General features: G+C 32.5%; 1 protein-coding gene across 2 annotated transcripts in view; it reads right to left on the bottom strand.

Annotated features, from left to right (window-relative positions):
- Positions 1-750: 750 nt before the first annotated feature.
- LOC142319347 (tudor domain-containing protein 3-like) overlaps positions 751-22,338 on the bottom strand; it is an 85,860-nt gene continuing 64,272 nt past the window's right edge. Inside the window, exons 12-13 of one of the 2 annotated variants that reach the window (XM_075356548.1) lie at positions 10,993-11,074; positions 751-5,951 (exon numbers count right to left, since the gene is read on the bottom strand). In XM_075356548.1, the coding sequence (XP_075212663.1) occupies positions 5,800-5,951; positions 10,993-11,074 (234 nt within the window). In that variant the 3' untranslated portion in view covers positions 751-5,799. The remainder of the gene's footprint in view (positions 5,952-10,992; positions 11,075-22,338) is intronic. The other variant, XM_075356550.1, reaches the window with a different exon arrangement.

The raw sequence follows: 22,338 nt of genomic DNA, 5'->3' as shown, positions 1-22,338 counted from the left end.
ATTTTTTTTTTGTTTTTAATTACAGGTGCAGAAAGATTTTTATAAATCTATCCAAATGTTTTTTAAAAAGGTACATTAAAGAGTTACTATATTGTCATATGGTTCCTCAAGCTCAAATAAGCATTAATAGTTCAAGTTAGAATTATTAAAAAAAAAGCCTCCCCAAATTGGAGATGAAAAAAGTACTCTTCAGAGCACATCTATATATAACTGTGTAAAATTTAGTTAGATTTGATTAAAATTTTACAACAATTATTTCAGTATGGGTTTTTTAGACTCTTCTGACAACCCATAATTACTTAACGTGAATACGAAGTACTATAAATGTTATATATTAGTACAGTAACAATATTTTGTTCTTTCAAAACTGTAATTTATCATGAATATATTTGGGATTTATTCTTCAATAACACAAGTAAAATCTAGTCTACTAAAATATGAATGGTGACTACTATTTAAGACAAAAATAATCTTAAAATAATATGGAAGCAAATTAATTTGAAAATCTCAACTCTGATATTTATAAAAAAAGGTTATAACAACAGATCAAAGATATATTTAGATAAAAATACATTATCATTAAAAATTAGCAAGTAAGGTTTAAAAAGATTTCAAATTACTTCAAATTATAATCTTCAGTCATTTCAACAAACACTCAAGAGGCAGACTGTAATACTGTCATATTAGAAAATGATAAACATTTAAATGTAACAGCTTCATGTAAATCATGCTAACTAAATGCAACAAACATGTATTATATTCATTTCTAATAAATTTTTATTACCTGCAGTTTACAACAAAAAATTGACAAATTTTAACAGTTTAAATAAAATATAATACTTTTATACAATCAATATTCAAAAAATAAACAGAAAAACAATAAAAAGATTTAACATTTTTTCTGTAATATACAGTACTAATTACAATATTATAAATGAAATTTAACAAAGCGGAGATACTCTTAATGAAGTATTTTTTTTTTTCAGTTAATATTAATTATTCATTAATATTATATACTATTTTATGATAAAATAGTATTATCTTTTAAATTAAACACCATATAATCTTTTAAATAAACACCCCTGATGTACAATGAACACTCACTTAGTAAGAGTAAGCTTCATTATTTCAGTTTGTTGCTAAGTGAGAATATAATTTTAGGTTCCTAGTTATACATGATTATTGTAACCTAATTTTCTTAATTTCTATAAATTTCAAACTACATGATAAAGACTTGATTCTGTTCATGACTATAATAGAATAAAATTGTTACACAGGGCATTTCAAAATTATGTTACCACTCAACTGGGATAAATATTTATCTATCTACCTATTAACCATGTACCAAACATGTACAAATGTTGAACTTTAGCCCTCAATTAAGACTAGTGTTTATGCCTGTGTATGTCTATTATGTGTTAGCTGTGACTGCATAACCTCTTCGATAACCGAAATGTAAACTATATGGGAACTTTCATTTAAATACACATACAATGACCAGGAACCTATCTGCCATTTGAGTGTTAACAAAATTTTTAAATACTTGTATTTGCTACAAAAAGGTTAACATTAGAGGAAATAATTGGTTGATATAAATTCTGATTAAAGTTCTATAAATTTTGTAAGATAGACTGAATCTCTAACCTGTGAACGAAACTAGTTCTAATAAAACTGAATGTAGTATCAAACAAACAGGTAGAATTCTGTGAATATTGAATTAATTCATTCACTGACTAGTGGAATTTCAGATCATCTATTTGTTTTGTCTTTGAATTAAATAACCACATTTTGTAATTATTGATAATTTTCAATTTAATGACAATTCTACTAAATCAAATTATTGTATACAAATGTTTGATGAAGATATTATGGTGTAATTTTTAAAGAAATTACACTGTAAAAAAAATAAAACTATGCATATCTGAGTTTCATAAAGTAGGAAAATGGATACATAAATAAAGATAAAATATATAAATAATTTAAAGAAATAAACAATAAAACAATACTGATTATTATAAAGTAATAAAAGTGCCATTACTTTCATAAAGTAGTGATTGAGAAACAACACCTGTAATCATTTTATGTTGAATAATAATTTTTATAGGAACAATAATAATCACTTTTGAATATGTGATGTTGATCCTATTTTAAATCACATCAGTTTTACACCAGCGTTATCCATGAAATAAACATCTTCTCTTTGCTCATGAAATACAAAGAAATCAAATGCTTACACTGGCTTCTTGAATTTATAAAAGAGAAAGAAAATAAAAGAATCTCAAGATAATTATTAAAAAGATTTTAATAATTCATTATGATGTATGATTGACAGTACTGGTTATGCAACAAAAGAACTTTAAATGACCCCTAAAAAAACCTTAAAAAGAACTGCTTTTAGAAGAAAGGGACAAATAGCTTCTAAAAGAATTAATAATAATGGAGACCAATTGTTCATTAGAATCCTCATCAGTTATTTATCTGGCCGATTTAAGGTTATTTATCCAGCCCAGTTAAGTCAGCAAGTGATTTTTTTCTGATATTTAGGCTTAACTTCAGATACAGTTTCTTTAAACGTTCATACTGCTTTCTGATTTATTTTGATGTTTCTTTGTTGTGACATTTTATGTTCTATGCCTAGAGCTACATATGATGGAAGTTTAAGAAGATTCAAAATTGCAACAACACCATGTAAGCTTCACCAGATTAAAATTACTGCAAGGAATTCACTCATTTTTCCAGGACCATAAATAAATAAGATTCAACAACTTTAATGCAGATATGGTAACTTCCTGCTGTAAAATCAGGAAAATCGTCCAGTTCTTAAGTATTGTATCACAATTTTTGAACACTGTGCATGTAGAAATGCACATGCAGAGTTAGGAATAACTTTTTTTTTTTACATAACTGATATGTAAATCCTGCATTATTCTTAGGCCTTGTAAACAAAAATATTATACGCCTATTGCATTCAAGGTCAAGTTTTTCTGGACCTAATTCTAAGATAAAAGCCGATGAATTAAAAATTTTTTATTATGAAAGCTGACACTATAAGGATAGCTGATCATCATGATTATTGCCTTCTTAGTTAATTTCATTAAATAATCAATATAGCAAAAATAAAAAGGGAACCAGGAAAGAAAGTAATAAAATCAGATACTGTTTTAAAATAAACTAAAAATATGAGAGCAGTAGTATGTTAACATGAAACTAATTATCTTTAAAAAGAAAAACCACATGATACAAAGAGCTACTTCAGCACTTTTTAGGCATAGTTTTAAGAAATGCAGTGATTCAAACGGAAGTAAGAACTAGGATAAAGATTATCATTTTAGTGAAATTCTTGAAAAAATACTTGCTGAAATAAGGCAAGCCTTTAAAATATGAAGCCATATTTCACCTTACTTTCTGAAATACAGTCAACTCCTGATTATTTACAATAATTGCACATAATCCAAAAATATAACAAAATCACAGTTGATCTAAAAATAATATTTAATAAAGAAATACATATTAAAATGACCTATACTACAGTTCAGCATTTAACATACACTATTATATCAAGATATAATGGTAAATAATAAAAGAAAATACAGGAAACTACTCTACACTATTACATACCTGGTAAAAGTAATATGCAGAAGTTTATTCAAAATACGTATTCATGTATAATAAATTTTCACTATAACTATTGCAGTACATAAAAACATTGTACATATAAAAGTGTATGTATTATGTTTAATAAGTGATAGTGTTTAATGCATTAACAAACACTTAATAAAACTATAGTAGCTAATGAAAAAAAAAAAATTAATAAATTGTGCATTTTCTCTTTCAGCTTTTGTTTTTTTTTTTTTTTTTTTAAATAAGACACGACTGATCGTTATTTTGGTGAGTGAACTTTGTAGTTTGCATAGCATAATAATATCACACAATGAACTAACTGCATTAGAGCATTATCATATTCAAAACAACCATACATTCAAGGAGCAAAAAAATAAAAAAGAATAAAATCTACCACAAAACGCTAAAAAAGCTTTAAAATTTAGCTTCTTTGTAAGTTTTTAAAACTTTATTTTTCTCTGAGAGGCATCATGTGGTTGACCTGCAACATGGATAAACCGCTCATAGATAATCGGGAGTTGACTGTATACTTTGCTAGTTAAACTAACACAGTTATACAGGTATAAAAATAAGACAGCAACACAAGAGTAAGTACACATACAAAATCTAGCCAATAAAAAGAAAATAGAAAGTAAATATACGTATCAAACATAAATAATAAGCATATAATTTATGATGTTGGCCTATGGTAGTGCCATCCTTTGGAAAATATCATTTTGTTACATGTTTAAATTAGCTATGTGCTTTATTGTTAAAGACTGAAGATAGTATTAAAAGTACAATTTTTTTTAGAAATAATGTGATGACTGAAAAAAGTTTCTTTAAAGTATTATTTTTAAAACTACAATCGTTTAGTAAATAATAATAACACTTGATAAAATGAATTTTTCATTGCTTTTCTTAGTTAAAGTCATTAAAAACACCTTCACTGCATTTCAATTCACTCTGGAGAGCAATTTTCTGATAAAACTTAAAAGGTTAAAATAATGTAATACATGGGGTTCTACCACCAAAATTTTTCCCACGCACTAATATTGTTTATAAAAGAAAAACTGATGTCTAAATAATCCTTTACAGTAATGAGTAATTCATATAATTTTTTACTTACTTTTTAATCAAAATAAAAATGTTCACTTATTAAAACTATTCTTACTTATATTTTATCCTATTTTTCACAAAATTTTAGCTTTTATTTCATGAAACTGACTTGAAATTTTACTTCACTGACTATACACAGATAGTATGTAACTACTGCTCTGAAATAAACTTTCTTATTTAACATCATAAACTCATTAATATATAAACAAAAAACATTTAATCTCAAAAGATACCAAACTATCAAGCAAAACTCCTAAAACAATTTCATTTCATACAGAAATATCTTAATACTGATGATATTGACTAAATCAGCAATGTATTTTATATTAAATAACGTAGAAATCAATTATATGAAAGCAAAGTTTGTTATGCGTGATTTAGAAGATCATATAAATGACTGAGTTTTTGAGGGAGTACTTTCAGTCTGATCAAGTTATCCTACTTACCAAGAAATATGGAAAATATTTTATCAGACTACACCCTTATTCCAATATTATAGTATTTTTTCTGGAGAGGTAGCACTGTAGTATTCCTAAAATTCAACAATAAGCAATACTACTTCCAAAAACAGCTGATTAATGATAACTACAAAATTAATTACAATTTTAATATAATTTTAATTAAATATGAAAAGAATATACCTTGACATAGAAATAAAACATTTTAAAATTTCATTCAGTGAATTTTAAAGACTAGAAGTTTAGAGTAGCAGCTAAAACTAATACAAAATAATGTTTTTTTAAAAAACATTTCTGTCTGTGCAAATGAAATGGAATACAAACTGATTTAGACCGAATGAAATCATTCTATTGTTATTAGTAAGTTAAATAAAATAAATAATATAGATGAGTTAATTCCTTTCAACTGTACAAAGCAACAATCAATCATATAGTACAAATATATCACATTTAAATAAAAAAAAAAAGAAACACAAATTACTTTACATGTTCGCTTGGCACTTGTTACCTTATTTATTGAACAGCGTTCCACCCTAATTATTTTATATTACATTATGCTACCTGGAAGTATAAAAGATTATATATTTCTTCATTGTATTTAACAACTCAAAAGTGCTAATTTCTATTTATATGTTGATGATGGTTCTTTACGCTGTGCTGGTGGTATATACATAGGCTGAGAACTGCGAGGCTGATTTTTACGATGGTTTCGTTCACCATTATCAGATGATTTAATGTATGGTCGAGTCCCACTTCTTCGGAATTCTAATATACCTGAATGTACAAATACAAATCATGCTGTTAGAAATGACAAAATACAGCTTATATCCTCAAAACTGAATAAAAATAGATGCTAATGAAGACAATGTTGTCCAAATTGCAAAAACTGAGCTGGATGAATACGTACATAATACCTTATAATCTCTGACACTGGTTACCAGGTAATGGGTTTGATAGTTAATGTTTGTTTCTTTAGGTATCTTGTGTATGTATATATATATATATATACATACATATATATATATATATGTATGTATATATATATATATATACATACATATATATATATATGTATGTATTTAGAGGCAGGCAAGGAAAGATCTAGTACCGGGTCGGTTGACCTGCCGTGCCGGGTGTAAAACCGGTGGGCGGGAAGACCGCCTTAGAGTCAAAAGACACGTCTCTGGGCCGAGTATACTTAATTGGATGTCCGGCCGAGGGATGTAGGGAAAAAAAAATGTATGTATGTATTTATACAGGTGTGAATACTAACTGTTTTATTATGCCGACAATACAATTTATTATTTAATTATTATATGATTTATTACAACTGATTTATTATATTTCAGTTGTTGGGATTTCATCCTTGTTTCACACTAATTAATTTACATTATGCTACTACAGAGACATTTCACTTCAAAGAACATCTCAAGTTGTAAGAAAATGCAGTTAACTATCATAACTGGGACCCAAAAGTAATATTTTCCTATTACTTGGTATTCAGAAGCAGTAAAGAAGTAAATTTAATGATACACAAACTTCACTGTAAACACTCGTGTCTACGTAATAATTTCTTACATTTTGTTTTTTTTTCAAATTCTTCTCATTTTAAGTTAATTCATATTGTTGAAAGTAGATCAATAAAGAAATTGGCTTAAGATGTGCATTGTGATAAACAGAATTAAACTTGTTTTTTTTTATTTAAGTGGCACTGACTACTATGGTCATTAACAACTAGAAAAAAAGCCAACACCATATAGTGAACATCAACCAATGGCCTTAATTTTGGTGCAGTAGCAGTTCATATAATGTGGATTTGGATGACTGGCAAAATTTTACCTTTTTCTTTTTACGCCCTTTAATTTCCAGATTGCTACAACCTGAGATGTTCCACATATAAACCATCTGGTTGAGAGATGTAGTTAACAGTCTTATCTAGGAGCCAATTAAGTTAATTTAATTCTTGTTCATTAACAATTTGCTGAAGTAAAAATTCAGCAAAATAAACTTTTAAATTATTTTTTACTTTTAATCAAAATTACCAATTTCTGCTTAATTACTCATTTACTTAAATGTAGTGGGTCATGAAAATTAATCTTCTTTTAATTTCAATAAAAATTCATTCAGGATAGTTATCAGTTAATATTTGCCATTTTTCCGATATTCCTATAAACACATAAAAAAATGTTTATGATAAAATAAAATAAGTTTTTTCTTAAACAGCATTAAATTTTATGACTTTTTTAAAGATTTTTCTAAGTATGATACTTCTCAATTTATATTTTTATTCTAAGCAATTATATTTTTCCTTTTTACATGAAATAAAATTGTATTGTAATCTACAGAGTAGCCATAAAGTCCTTTTTCATAATATAATATACAAGGTTGTAATACTGAATGTCATCAGATAATTGTAAAGGTTCAATCAACTTGCTTTCATTTACTCAACAGTGCCAGATTTCTTAAAATCTATGAGTTAAATTAAAATGACAAACACGGTAAGAATTCAACTGAAGAAATACTTGCTATTGTTGTTAACATGCATGAGCATACAAATACAAATGAAAACTATAAGAACATAAGAGAACAATTCATTTAACTTTTCGGGAAAGAATGTTAAAAGAATCATAAGTAATAATACGAATGATGAACTGTCTGACTTGTATGATATGAATTTTCTAATGTTTTGTGAAATGTACGATATGATACAAGGGTTATTTTTTTTCAAGGTCCAATCGGTCACGAAATTAAAACCACAGTGAAAATAAAAAATTTTTTATTTGTAACAAGTACTTACATATTTACGCTATTTCTCTACATAGTCGCCACTCCAATTTAGACATTTGTCGTAGCGTTGTACCAACTTTCCAATACCCTCGTTGTAGAACGAAGCCGCCTGTGTGTTTTCAGCCATGTTTCTACGCTGGTCTGCAGCTCTATGTCTGTGCCAAAATGTTGTCCTCCTAGCCGGCGTTTCATGTGAGCAAAGAGGTGAAAATCAGATGAAGCCAATTCCAGGCTGTATGGTGGGTGATCAAACACTTCCCAACAAAAACGCTGCAGAAGCTTCTTTGTTACAAATGCAGTGTGCGGCATTAAGGGGCTGTCAATTTACCTCGGACGAAACAGTGAAAGAAGCGGTGCATTCCTGGCTCGCAGTTAAACTGAAAACCTTCTTTTATGAGGGCATCAGGAAGCTTGTGCAACAATGGACCAAGTGCGTTGAGGTGTTAATAGGGATTTCCACAACTTTAGTGAACTCATAAATCTGAGTATAATTATCAACATCTCTGTTGACTAGCAGTTGATTGATCAATTCTTGAATTGGAAATAGCTCCTGAATTTTCTGAAAGTTCTTTAATATCTGTAATCATTTTATCTTTCAGTTTAATCTACTGAACTCCATGTGAGTAATTCAAGAGAAACTTGACATGCTTAAAGAGATTCACTGGCTTTTTCTATAGCTCATCCAATAAAATAACTGTTCTTGAAAAGGAATTATGTTTCAGAAGTGCCTTAGCCCATTTTCTAAACCCATTGAATTCATCACAGCATCAAATTTATCCAGCAGTTTTTTTTTTATTTCCTATGGACATTTTTCCTTTTTTGATATGAATTCTATAAATGTATCTCAATGCAGGAAGAAGTGTAGCCTGCATTCCAAATGCTGCTGTACAAACTAATATAATTGTTTCTACAAAAATTTCAATCCTGTCTGCTACTGACCAAAGTGAAAACTTTTTCAACTATTAATTGTACCAGCAGAATATCATATAGAGCATCATAGGATACAAGATTTCAATATTTAAATCTACTCCAATCCCAAATAGGGTAACACCAGAACCAAAATAGATTTCCATCAACATGGAGGTGATAATTGAATTGGCTTACAAAGCAATTATCCATAAATTATATGCTTCAGTTTAGTTTCAACATGAAAATCTGCTTATCATTAAAATAAATTATTATTATTCATGAATAATAATAATAATTAGAAATTACAGTTTTTGTCACATGTTATATTCTTTTTAATATTTTTCTGATTTTTAAACAATTTAACTTCACTTAAATCAATTTAATTTCATTTTGTTTTTATTTTATGGTAATGTTAAGATTATATTATTGTTAATTTTAAAATTCTTTTCTCAAATCTTCTGAACAACTTGCCTAAAAATGGGAAATTCAATTTATGCTTGGGTTCGATTTCTGCTTCTTGGATACTACCAGGGTTTTCTCTGCATAGATAAATTGATGTTTAATTCTTTTTCATAATAAACAATTACTGATAGCAAAATTTTTAAACTGATAAGGGACTATATGAATACTAAAATAAAGCATGGAACCAATATTATTAATCACCAACATTGAGAAGTCTTGAAATCTTACTCATAATTCAAAACTTTTTAGATGATGCAAGATCAATATTCAAACTATTCAATGGATGTTTAAAGAAAAAGACCAACTTTTTGGAAAGGGCTAACCAGTGCATGGAGCATTTTCCAACAAATAATAATGCTGGATAATGCCAACTTTGGAGCATCTTGAAGAACAACTTGTTTGTATTAAATTTTGCTTGAAACTTTGGCACATCCTTCACAGACAGTTAAAGCAGCAACTGGAAAAGACGAGCAGATTATCACGAAAGGTTCAATCATTTTAAAGGGGACACAATATCATCTGATCAGATCGCACACCTGGATGAACATCCACATCAATGATAACACTGATGTAGTTTGTGCAATTTGGTACACTAAGATAGCATTTTAACTGTCTGAGATTAATGAGGAAGTGGAACATAGGTTCATACTAACAAATTTTAACAGAAAAACTTAACATGAATTGCATCTCCATAAAATTCATGCTGCGTTTTCTAACCGTTGATTAGAAAAAAAATTTGTTAGCATCTTCTTGACCATGTTAATACCAATGAAAACTTTTTGAAAAACATTATAACATGAGATTAGACTTGTGTTTATCACTAAGATGTGGAATTCAAAAAGTAATCATCACAGTGGGTAGGGAAAGAATCACCCAACCAAAAAAGCCGCATAACCTGGTCAAATATAATGAAGATGGTAATTATTTTGACTGGAAAGGTTTGATCCATTATGGATTTGTTCCATGTAATCAGACAGTAAAAAAGAAATTCTACAATAAATGTTTATGACATCTGAGGGATGCTACATGCAGAAAGTCGCCTTAGCTGAGGGAAAACCAGAGTTAGATGTGCTCCAAAAATTTATCACTTCTTTTCTGCTATTATTTGGCAAAACACAAGACAACCATGCACCTACCTGCTTTATTTTCCAGGTTTGGCTCCAGAAGACTTTTTCTTGTTTCCCAAATTGATGGTAAGCTTGAAAGAACATAATTTTCAAACCATAAACAGCACTGAGGAAAATATGATACAACAGCTGTATGACATCCTCAAAAACATATTCTAGGAAATATTCCAAAAATAGAAATGTCAGGAGTGGTGTATTGCCAGCAATGCGGCCTGCCTATTACAAGCAACAAGCCCACATAAAAGGTTTTAAGGGTAACAAGCCTAGTAACAAGCCTATATTAAATTGTAAATTCATTAATAGTTTTTGCTTACCCACAAATCCGGTCTTTTTTTAACAAACCTCATATGTATTTATTAACTAGATTAATGTCATGTGATCTTTCCTTCTAAATTTATTTTATGATCATGTAATGTTAAAATTTAACTAAAACAAAGGCATGAAATATGTACTCAAATAGATGCTGAATATTATACAAACATTTACAATCTATATTTATGAGAAAGAAATAAAAAAAAAAACTTTAATACCTGAAAAGCCTCCTCCCGATCCAGGATTATGATGTACTGAATTTATGAGAGAGTGATCAGTTGGAGTGGTGTTGGGACATTCCTTAAAAGTAATTTTAAAAACTTTCAGTTAAAAGAAATTATGAATGTTCAAACATGAAATTTTTACTAAAACAAATAAGTACAATAAGCAAATATTCTAGAAAGATAGTAATACTAAATTCAGATGAAATTAATAAATAACATCTACAAATTATTTTAATTAAAAAGATTATTAGATTTATATATATATATATATATATATAAAGCAGCATATTTTTTTTGCTAAAAGCAATCCTTTTAAGACCCATATAACCTCTGCACTAATATAAATTTAAATATATATAATTCAACTTAATCCACCCACAAACAGATTATTACAACTCTTACCTTATTTGTATATTTATATAATTTTTCATAAAAGTACTTTCACAGAATCCCACAACATCAGTCGTGTATAATATTTATAAAATTAAAGGATTAAAAGATTAAAATTGTGATTACATATTGTTACCACATATATATGTCTAATTTAATATCAGTGGGCAAACATGGTAGCAACGATATGAGCTGGTGCACAGTATATGTATGTGCCAATACAAGCATCACTCCCACCGTGCAGTTTTCCCACCATAGCGGTGCTGCAGCCCTACCATTCTCAGGCTCCAGTAAAAGAGCGTGCACAAGAGTAAATTTACAATTCATCATCAACCACTACCTGGAGAAGACCAAGAAGAAGAAGATGGAAGAAGACAGAAGTTCCCTGACTGCCTCAACGTGGGACTTCCCGGCAGATGCCAACATCCCCGCTGAAGCAGCAGGCCTAGCCGACCCACTGGACGTAGACGCTACCATCCCACTCCAGCTCACTGGGCTTCAATCACCCTGGCTGGCGTGGAGTCGCTCAGGGAAAACCGCCTTGGTTAGTTCGGAGCTAACACAAGAGCCTTGTGATGGCCCTTGTCAGGACCACCACAAGGTTATGAATTATGAGCCATGAAAGCAATTTGATGACAACCCTTCTCAGGGCTACCATAAGGTCAGTAATTACAACAAGCTGTCGATGCCAATCAACAACAAAAATGCCCTTTTAAGCATGTTAGCCCTTTTCAGGGCTAACATAAAGTTATTAAGTGGCACATGCTGTCAAAGCCATTCGGCGACAGTATATTAGAGTATATAAAGACATAAAATAAAATAAAAACAAACATTTAATAACAAGTATATGGCTAGCCAAATACTGCTCCAGTACTATATATATCCTCACAATCATTACACTTTATCTTAAAAACTCCACATAGACTGTATAAATTGGTACTTTTATTGTGTTTTAAATATCGTATTATGTGGTTGTTAGTTTTATATGCAGGTTTAAATTTATCCCTGTCATAAACTTTGGTTATATTTTCAACAATACTGTTAGTGTATAAATATTTAAGTAAACGTTATCAATCTTCTGTGTATCATGTACTAGTTTTAAAGTTATTGTACTATTAAGTTTTTATGTCTGTTTTTTATACATTATCAATTAACAAAGCACTACCTATTTTGAATTGCAATTTGTTTTATGATTTTATTTCTGTGTTTAATCTTTCTTTGTTATTTCATGTATAATGGAAACTAGATTAATCATATTTATAAATATGTTAATTTTATGAAACCCAAGGATGATTTGATTTTCTATGAATTGTTATTTTATTGGCTATAGGTTTCCTGTATACTGAAGTTACAATTTGATTATTTTTTGTTAATTTCAATGCTAACATCTGGAAAATTTATTTTTCTGTTTATATCTACTTCAAAAGTAAATTTTAAATCGTTATAATATGAATTAAGTTTATTTAAAATTACGAGGTATTCATAATTGAAATGATCTAAAATACCAATGTTGTCTCTGATGAAGATCTTCAACTATTGACAGCAGTGAACCCTTTTAGCACAATCAGTATTAGTTAGCACATGAAAAACCAGCATTCAATACAGATAACATTTCAGTATTCTCCTCACTGCAGTGTGGACTGAACCTAGAGCATGTTCTTTTCCCAGCTTAGTCTCTGCAAAGATTTATGAGATCTTGTCATTGCTGCTTTAATGTCCTGTACAACTTGCGTTGTTAAAACTAACCTGTTTCTGGTGTAACACCAAACCTTTTCACCAAACTTTTAACTAACTTCTGATTAACAATTTTCACTGGTGCTTCCGTTACAGATTTCTCCCTCAACTTTCACTGACACGCAACATGAGATTTCATTTCTACATAGGTTTTTGTCACGAATACATGTACAACAGTTAATTGCACTTTAACAAACAACAACACACAATTATCCAACCTTGTTCGAAAGCCAATGCTCAACACAGACTGGCAATACTCAAATAGGCAGATAAATAAACAGTCCCCATAACAGGTCGTCATACCAACTCTTCTACATCATTTTACTCATATTACACCAATATATGCATTTTAAGAAAAATATGCATGTAGTATAAACTACTGAGTGGGTCTCTTTAAGTTGAACACCCTACACACACTGGGCAATACTTAATCATGGTAACAGCTTTATACTGCATATCTGAGTATTTTGAGGCAGAAAGAAATGGAGTTCTTCAAAGTTAAAAAAAATCTGCATTATAGTGGGTTTTTAATTTTTGTCCACCATCTTGGATCCGCCATATTGAATCAAACTTAATTTCTTTTTTTTAAAAATAGAATGGGGGAAATGCAACACCTGATTTCAATTTAAAATTTTACAAGAAAAATAATGGTAAAACTAGTTTTTCTGGTAATGTCTTTGTTATCGAGTTATAAGCATTCAAAGTTGCAATGATGGAAAAATAGGTTAACAATAAAATGAGGTAAAATGCGCCACATGAACAACTTTACTGAATTTTACATTCATAGTGCATACAATAACGAACTTTAAACAGTGCTATTATATTGATGATAATAATAAACAATAACTAATAATTAACAACACAACAAATTAAACGGCTATATCAACTGATATTATTTACTTTAACTATTACAATATTTATTTTAAATTTTTAAATAAATGTTTTCAGTTGTAAATTACTAATGAAATAAATTCTGAAAGCATACCATTCTACAATAAATGTTCAAAATGCTTCTACAGCTTGGCAATCTGCTAACCTCAAGTAATATCCATTTATAACTTATTGTATCGTGTTTGGTGGTACACGAACAGATTCGTCAATTATTCTTCTTTTCAATTGGTCAATGTCTGAAGATTTTGTTTTGCAAATATTACAAAAAAAATGTTACAGGTACCCCTCAAAAAAAAAGGTAATCCAGGAGACAGGTCTGAGAACGTGACAGGCCATTCTATGGCTCCTCTACAACCAATCCAGCGATTTGGAAATTGCTCATTTAAAATTTTCCATGCCCTTATATAATAATGAGGTGGTGCCCCATTTTTCTGAAACTATACATTGTTATTTAATTCTTGTCCAACATTTTCCGGGAGATTTGTAAAAATCCTGTAGGCTAACAAGTTCCAGTAAGCATTTCCAGTAAGATTTTCATCTAAAATAAAAGGCCCTACAATACAATGAATCCTGCCCAAATGTTCACTTTCTGAGGATGTTGTGTATCAGATTACAACATACATCTGGGATTGTTATCTCTCACTTACCAACACGTCACCGATGTCGACGTGGCGCAGTACCAACATCGACATGATATCGGCAGGCTTGGTTTCTCATTTACTGACTCGACACTGATGCCGACACAACTCAGTACTGATATCGATAACAGTATTTTCACACTATAAATTTTAACTTAGTTGTTGTCTACCGGTTTCGGTGATTTTTGCCTTGTGTTTTACTACTCAGAATTTTTTTATTATACTTTATTTTTATTACCATCATTAAACTTATCCCACAACCAGGGCTTACTTTCAACAAGTTCAATTAAAGTTACTACATCATATTTAAAATTAGCCATATCTTACAGAAAAGTTTTTTTTACAAATCCAAAAAATACATATATTATTTTACAAATTGTAACTTGAAATAGACATGCACCTAATACAAAACAAATAATGAACTGAAACAACACAGTACTGATGACAACGGGAGACTGAAAACCTGCTGACATATCAGTGCCTGTAATGACCCGACACCAACATGTTGGTTAAGTGTGAAAGGTATTCATATGTTTAAGTAAATCTTTATGACCGCCGACATTGTGCTAACACTATACTATATGATCTTGGTGTTATGTCAGTAAGTGTGAAAACAGCCAATGTTGAAGTAAAAAGGTGAAATGAGGAGTTAACAAGCTGCACTGTTTCAATATAATACAAACTACATTGTTATAAATTAACTGCTGATTTACTTAACTAAATTTTAATATATTTTTTAAAAATTTCTAGGTAATTTGTTTCATTTACAATAAGTAACAAATATTAGCTGATATTAACACTGGAAGTTAACTTTTATTTAGAAAATAATATCAGCCGATGTAGCTGTTTAATTTGTTGTTATGTTGTTAACTATTAGTTATTGTTTATTATTATCAATAATATAGCATTGTTTAAAGTTTCTAATTGTATGCACTATGAATGCAAAATTCAATAAAATTGTTTATGCAGCACGTTTTACCACATTTTATTGTTAACATGATTCTTGTCATTGCAACTTTGAATGCTTACAACTTCATAACAAAACTACTTGTAATGGTGAAACAACAAAAAAAACGGGTTTCACCACTGTTTTTCTTGTAAATTTTAAATCAAAATCATATGTCACATATCCACTTTCCTATTAAAAAACTTGGGTTTGATTCAATATGATGGATCCAAGATAGTGGGCAAATATTAAAAACCCACAATAATGCAGATTTGTTTTTCACTATGAAGAGCCCTACTTCTTTCCGCCTTCAAATACCTCTCAGATTTGCAGTATAAAGCTGTTTCCATGCCTTAATATCACTCTGTATATACAAGTGATCCAAAAAAATTTTTTAAATGTGTAATGGCAACCATGTACAGCTGGTAGCGCTGCTTTGTGCAGAGGCAACCTTGCCACTCAGTCATCAAGAAGCAGTGGAACAGCATGTTTTCACCATAAAAATTAAGTTTCTGCCAATACAATTTTTTTGCATTTTTCAAAAGTTTCTGTTTTTTTTGTCACCTGTATACACATATTGTCAACAAATGACTTCGATGGCACATAGCACTTACTAACTTTACGTTAGCCCTGAGAAGGGTTCTTGTCATTGAATGGCTTAGACGGATCGTAATTTTTAACCTGACAAGGGCTGTTTTTTGCATTAGCTCTGAGAACAGCTGTTGGGTCCGGTAGCTGGTCTCCGGTGAAGTCAGGAATTTTTAGCTTGTCCATTGTAACTTGAAATAGACATGCACCTAATACAAAACAAATAATGAGCTGAAACAACACAATACTGATGACGACGGGAGACTGAAAACCTGCTGACATATCAGTGCCTGTAATGATCCGACACCGAGATGTCGGTAAGTGTGAAAGGTATTCATAAGTTTGAAGTCTGATTGGGCTTTCCCTCAGCAGCAGTTGGGTTCCCACTACAGCGTGGCAGTGGTGGCCTCCAGAACCCTGCAGTGTCAGGTCGGTGTCATTTGTCTTTCGCCGACCCGACCAAGGTGGTTCTCCCTAAATGATCCCCAGCTACTGCTGCTGAGTCTGCCGGCTAGGGTGATTGAAGCCCGGCAAGCTGGAGCGAAGGTAGTGTCCACATCCAGTACCTCCCTCAGCGGGCCAGCCAGGCCTGCTGCTCTGGCGGGGATGTTGGCATCCGCCGGGAGGTCCCACATTGAAGCAGCCAGGGAACTTCTGACTTCTTCCATCTTCTTCTCCTTGGTCTTCTACAGGTGGTGGTCGACGATGAATTGTAAATTTACTCTTGTGCACACTCTTTTATTGGAGCCTGAGAGTGGTGAGGCTGCAGCGCCGCTATGGTGGGAGAACTGCACAGTGGAAGCAGTACAGTATACGTATGCTTATACGTATACAAGCATCACTTCAAGCATACAAGCATTGTATCAGCACATACGTATACTATGCACCAGCTCATATCGTTGCTACCGTGTTCACCCGCCAATATTAAATTAGGTATATATGTGGTAACAATACATAGTGTGTGGATTTATATAATTATGAAATTAATCCTTTATGATATGTTTGAAATTTTTGTTCACAATCTTTGATCTGCCCACATTGAATCAAACATGAATTTAATGTAAAATTTTACAAGAAAAATTACAAAACCATTTCTTGATAAATGCCTTTATTTTTTAGTTATAAAAAATCGAAGTTGTAAAAACAGAAAAAACATAGTAGTAATAAAATGGCCAAAGTAACTTGTTTATTATTTTGTTTTCTTTGTATTCAGAATTATATCCGATAACAAACTTGCACCAAAGAAGAACAACATTCAGTGATTTTTTTTTGTGGTCGGAAGGTGTATCAGGGGCTGAAATTCATCGAAGACTTTCAGTACAGTACGGGAACAGTGTGTTGCTGCAATGGAGAGTCTACGAATGGATTGAAAAATTCAAAAATGGTCGCACAAGTGTTATGCACGACGAAAGAGCTGGACGACCATTTACCACCACAAATGAGGAAAACATTTTGCGTGCACGTGACATGGTTTTCTTAGACAGATGAGTAACTATTGATGAAGTGGTACATCGTCAAATTAGTCACGGTTCTGCCTATGAAATCATCCACAACAGACTTGGGTTTCATAAAGTCTGTGCAAGATGGTCTGTGCAAGTCTGTCCCAAAACAACTCACACAGTTGCATAAACAAATGTGCTTGGACATCTGCCAAAAACATTTGGATCGCTATGGTACAAACGGGACATCTTCTTAGACAGAATCATCACTGGTGACGAAACACGGATCCATCATTACGAGCCGGAGCGTAAACAGCAGAGTATGGAATGGAAACATCTAAATTCACCCTGAAAAAAAAGTTCAAGATCCAAACATCTGCAGGAAAACTGATGCTTATGGTTTTTTGGGATTCACAAGGCCCAGTACTGGAACACTATGAGGAAAGGAGCACAACAATAAACAGTGCGCATTACAGTGAGATGCTTACTGCCAAGCTGAAGCCTGCAATTCGAAGTAAACGCCAAGGACTGCTGTCGAAAGGTATTGTGTTGTTGCACGACAATGCCCGTCCACATACTGCTGCCCACACTGCTGAAATGCTCCAGAAATGCATCTTTGAAGTACTGGCTCATCCTCTGTATAGTCCTGATCTTACCCTTTCTGACTACCACTTGTTTGGTCCACTCAAAGAGGCCGATTTACCTTGGACAAAACAGTAAAAGGAGCGGTGCATTCCTTGCTCGCAGCTCAACTGAAAACCTTCTTTTATGAGGGTATAAGGAAGCTTGTGCAACGATGGACCAAGTGCGTTGAAATGCAAAGGGACTATGTTGAAAAATTATGTACATGTAAGTTTCCTATTTGTATTGCAATAAAGCTTATATAACTACATTGCGGATAATAATTGACTTACCCTCATATTTAATTTTTGAAATTTACTTAAATGTTTTCAGTTCTAAGACACCATGTGTTTCAAAATGAGTAAATTGGAGTTTTAAAGCTATGTTATATTTTTCAAGTTTCATGTACATTGATTAATTATATATGAAATGAAAGAGCAACTCAAACATTTTTAGCTGTGTACAAGTTCATAAACTGCTTCCTGTACCTTCAGCTTGAAAGCACTAATAGCAAAGATGGCGAGCCCCCAACAGAAAACGTTTTGTGTTTTGCAGTTTGGAAAGTGTGAATCTGCAATTACTGTTCAACATGCGTTCAATTTGAAGTTCCATTGTGATCCCCAAATGACAATAACATTCTTACATGGTATAAACAATTTGAAACCACTGGCTGTATTTGCAGAGGAAAGAGAAGAGAAGAGAAGAAAGAGTCTTTGGTTACACTTGGTCCTCGACATTCTAGGTTCTCGGATACCAAGGACTAAGTGTATCCAAAGACAATGTTGAAAGTGTAAGAGAATCATTTGTCCTACGAAATCCATTAAGAAGGCTAGTCGTGAGGAAATGATTATAACTGCGTCCATATCATTTACGTGTGGCTATTAAATAACAAGACTAATGCTGTCAAATATTTTATTTTAAATTTATACATATTTAGTTATTATCCCCTTCAATGTACAACCCTCCTCTATTCCTATAATGCTCCATGCGGATTTTCCATTGTTCGAAACAGTGGTGGAAGTTTTCTTCTGTGAGCTATTTCATGATGTGTGCCGCTTTTTCTTCCACAGTCTTTCAATGGTCGGAAATCTTGTTCCTTTTACTGCAGATTTAACCTTGGGGATCAGATAAGAGTCACATGGTCCCAGGTCAAGTGAATAAGGTGGAGTCTAACACTGGGATGTTATACTTGGCTAGAAACATCTTGATAAACTATGAGGTGTGAGCTGGTGCTTTGTCCTGATGAAGGACACATGACTTCTTCCACAGGTCAGGTCATTTTTTTCTTATTTTTTCACAGAGTTGAGTAAGGACCTCAAGGTGGTAATGTTGATTAATAGTTTGAGCTTCAGGAATCCAGTGAAGGTACAAAATCCCATAATCCCATGAATATCGAAAAAAACAATCATCGCTTTGAATTTTGATCATCATCTTCAACGTCTTCTCGGCCACCTTGGAAACGCTTAAACCACTCAAAAACACATGCACATGATAAATATTCATTGCCATATACTTTTTTGAAGAGAACTTTCAGTAGCAGTTTTTCCAAGTTTAATATGAAATTTCATGACAATTCTTGGCTCTAATAAAAACACAGCATTTTTTCAGCAAAACAAAAAAGCAGATGTTATCAAAACAAAGACCATGGCCAGACTAATATGTCTACAAAAACTGGAGTGGCAACAATTGAAAGAGAAGGCTTCATGATACACAGCTGTCAGTCGTATGAATTTGGCGCATGTTAGCATGCATGCAGCATATGTAGCAGCAATGCAGCATTTTATCTCGTTATTTAATAGCCACACCTCATTCAGCTGTTACAAGCTCTAAAGCCTACAGATTATGGTTTGCATGCTAGCTTCACAAATCAAATGATGTACCATAACAATAAAGACTTTCTTTATCATGTTGTATTCAGTGATGAATCAACATTTCATGTTGAAAGAAAAATAAACACTCATGTGCATATCTGGGGATCAGAAAATTTTCACGAAATATTGCAGTGTGAATGAGACTCCCCCTAAAGTAAATGTTTTTTGTGCCATAGCCCAACAACTAGTTACAGGCCACTCTTTTTGGCAAAAGCAAGTGTGTCTGGAATAAACTATCTTCATATGCTACAACTATGGCTCTTTCCTCAACTGCAATACAAACTACAGAACTTTATCTGGCAACAAGATTGCATGCTTCCTCACTGGAAAAATGCTGTATGTGATTGGTATAATGAAATTCTCCCCTACTACTGGATTGGTTGCCGGGAACCAGATGACAGGGCTTGTTTGCCTTGGCCTCCACATTTGCTCAATCTGACCCAATACAATTTTTTTCTTGGGGGTTTATAAAGAATCAAGTATATGTGCCACCATTACCAGCTGACCAGTTTGTCAAACAGGCCTCTGACATTACTTCCAGTTATTGGCAAGGTCTTTGAAAAGGTTCTGTACCTGCGTACAAATAAGAAACTGATATTGCAGGGCTTATTGATGGAGAATCAGTATGGGTTTCATCCCAGAAAGGGTACTGAGGATGTCATACATCGTGTGATGAGTGTGGTTAGAACCAGCAAGGTGGAATATGTCCAGGAAATTTTCCTGGACATTTCTGGGGCATTTATCATCGGTGGTGGTCCTCTGCCATTTTTCAACTACAGAAGAGAAAATGTACTGTGAATGAATTGCAAGTTATTTAAAGTTACTTCAGCCATTGGGATGTGCTGCTCAAATGAGGCAGCCATGAGGTAGGCAAGACGTTGTCCCAGGACAGAGTGTTAGGTCCTTTGTTGTGGGTGGTGGAGTTTGATTCTCTTCTGCGGCTGAGGTTGCTCAACAGGTGTCACATCGTGGTTTATGCTGACAATGGAGTCTTGCTGGTCGAAGGATGAGCTCTGAGCCACTCAGGCCTGCAGGATACTTGAGTTGTGAGGTCATGAACATAAGATTATGTTTAGCCCGGAGAAGACCACGATGATGCGCCTCAAAGGCTGTTTGGCAGTGAGTCGGTGAGGCCAGCGCATAAAATATGTTAGGTTCAAAAGTATCACAGGGTGTTTCTTGATGAGAAATTTCAATTTAAGAAGCAGCTTCAATACGTCGCAGGGAAGGCTTTTAGTGCCTTCTTTGGTATTCAACATGGGTCAATCATGACCAGTATTAATTTCAAGACTATGAGTATCCTGTATAAGTATGAATATCCTGTGTGCAAGGCTATTATGCTATATGCGGTGCCTGTATGCACAGGTAGGCTTTGATTTAAAAGCTATCGGGATTTTTATTGAGGGCTCAATGCCTTATATTGTTAACGGTAACAGGTGGTTGATACAATTTCACAGGAGGCGATCTTGGTGACTGCAGGTGTGAAACCGATTAGATTTGATTGCGTCAGACAAGCAGCAGTGTTATGTTGCAAAGAGGTCCAGTGATGACTTCTGAGAAAATTCAGGAGATTGAACCAACATGGTAATGCCTTGTGGCAGGTCAGATGGGATGAGGCAGAGGGTGGGCATTATATGCATGCTCTCTTCTCAAATGTTGTTGACTTGCATGACACCTCTTGGGTACACCTTATTAAGTACATGACGCAATTCCTTTCTGGCCATGGTGCTTTTCAGGAAAGACTGCAGAAATTTGGCCTGGTAGACTTCGGAATGTGTCCGCAATGTGAACAACTAGATGAACAACTATATTTACCATGTGTTATATCAATGTGTAAAATAGGAGCTTGTGCGCATGGAGAATATTTGTCGGCTTGATATCATTGAGTTGGTGTTAGATCTCCATGCTAATTGGAGGAACCAGGCTGAATGGGTGATTGTGGAAATTTTATAATTTATCATGCAAAGGAAAGGATTGCTGAGGGGGTTTAGGGTTCTGCCTTGGTTTTCCCGCTTTAAGTTTTGTTGTTGTATTACATTATTTATGTTTTGCTGTTGATTTTGTTTTGTGTTTAGTGTTAGTGATAATATTGTGTTTTAGTGTTCTTCTTTTATGCTTTATGTTTTATGTTTCATGATGTGTGCTGAACTCATTTTGCCTATTTTGAGTAAGTAGTTCAGTTCCTTCATTATCATGTAGTCCATTCAGTCTTATTTAAGATT

The sequence above is a fragment of the Lycorma delicatula genome, chromosome 2 (genome assembly GCF_047948215.1).
Source record: "Lycorma delicatula isolate Av1 chromosome 2, ASM4794821v1, whole genome shotgun sequence".
NCBI classification, from domain to species: Eukaryota; Metazoa; Arthropoda; class Insecta; order Hemiptera; family Fulgoridae; genus Lycorma; species Lycorma delicatula.
This window is presented reverse-complemented; position numbering and strand designations above follow the sequence as displayed.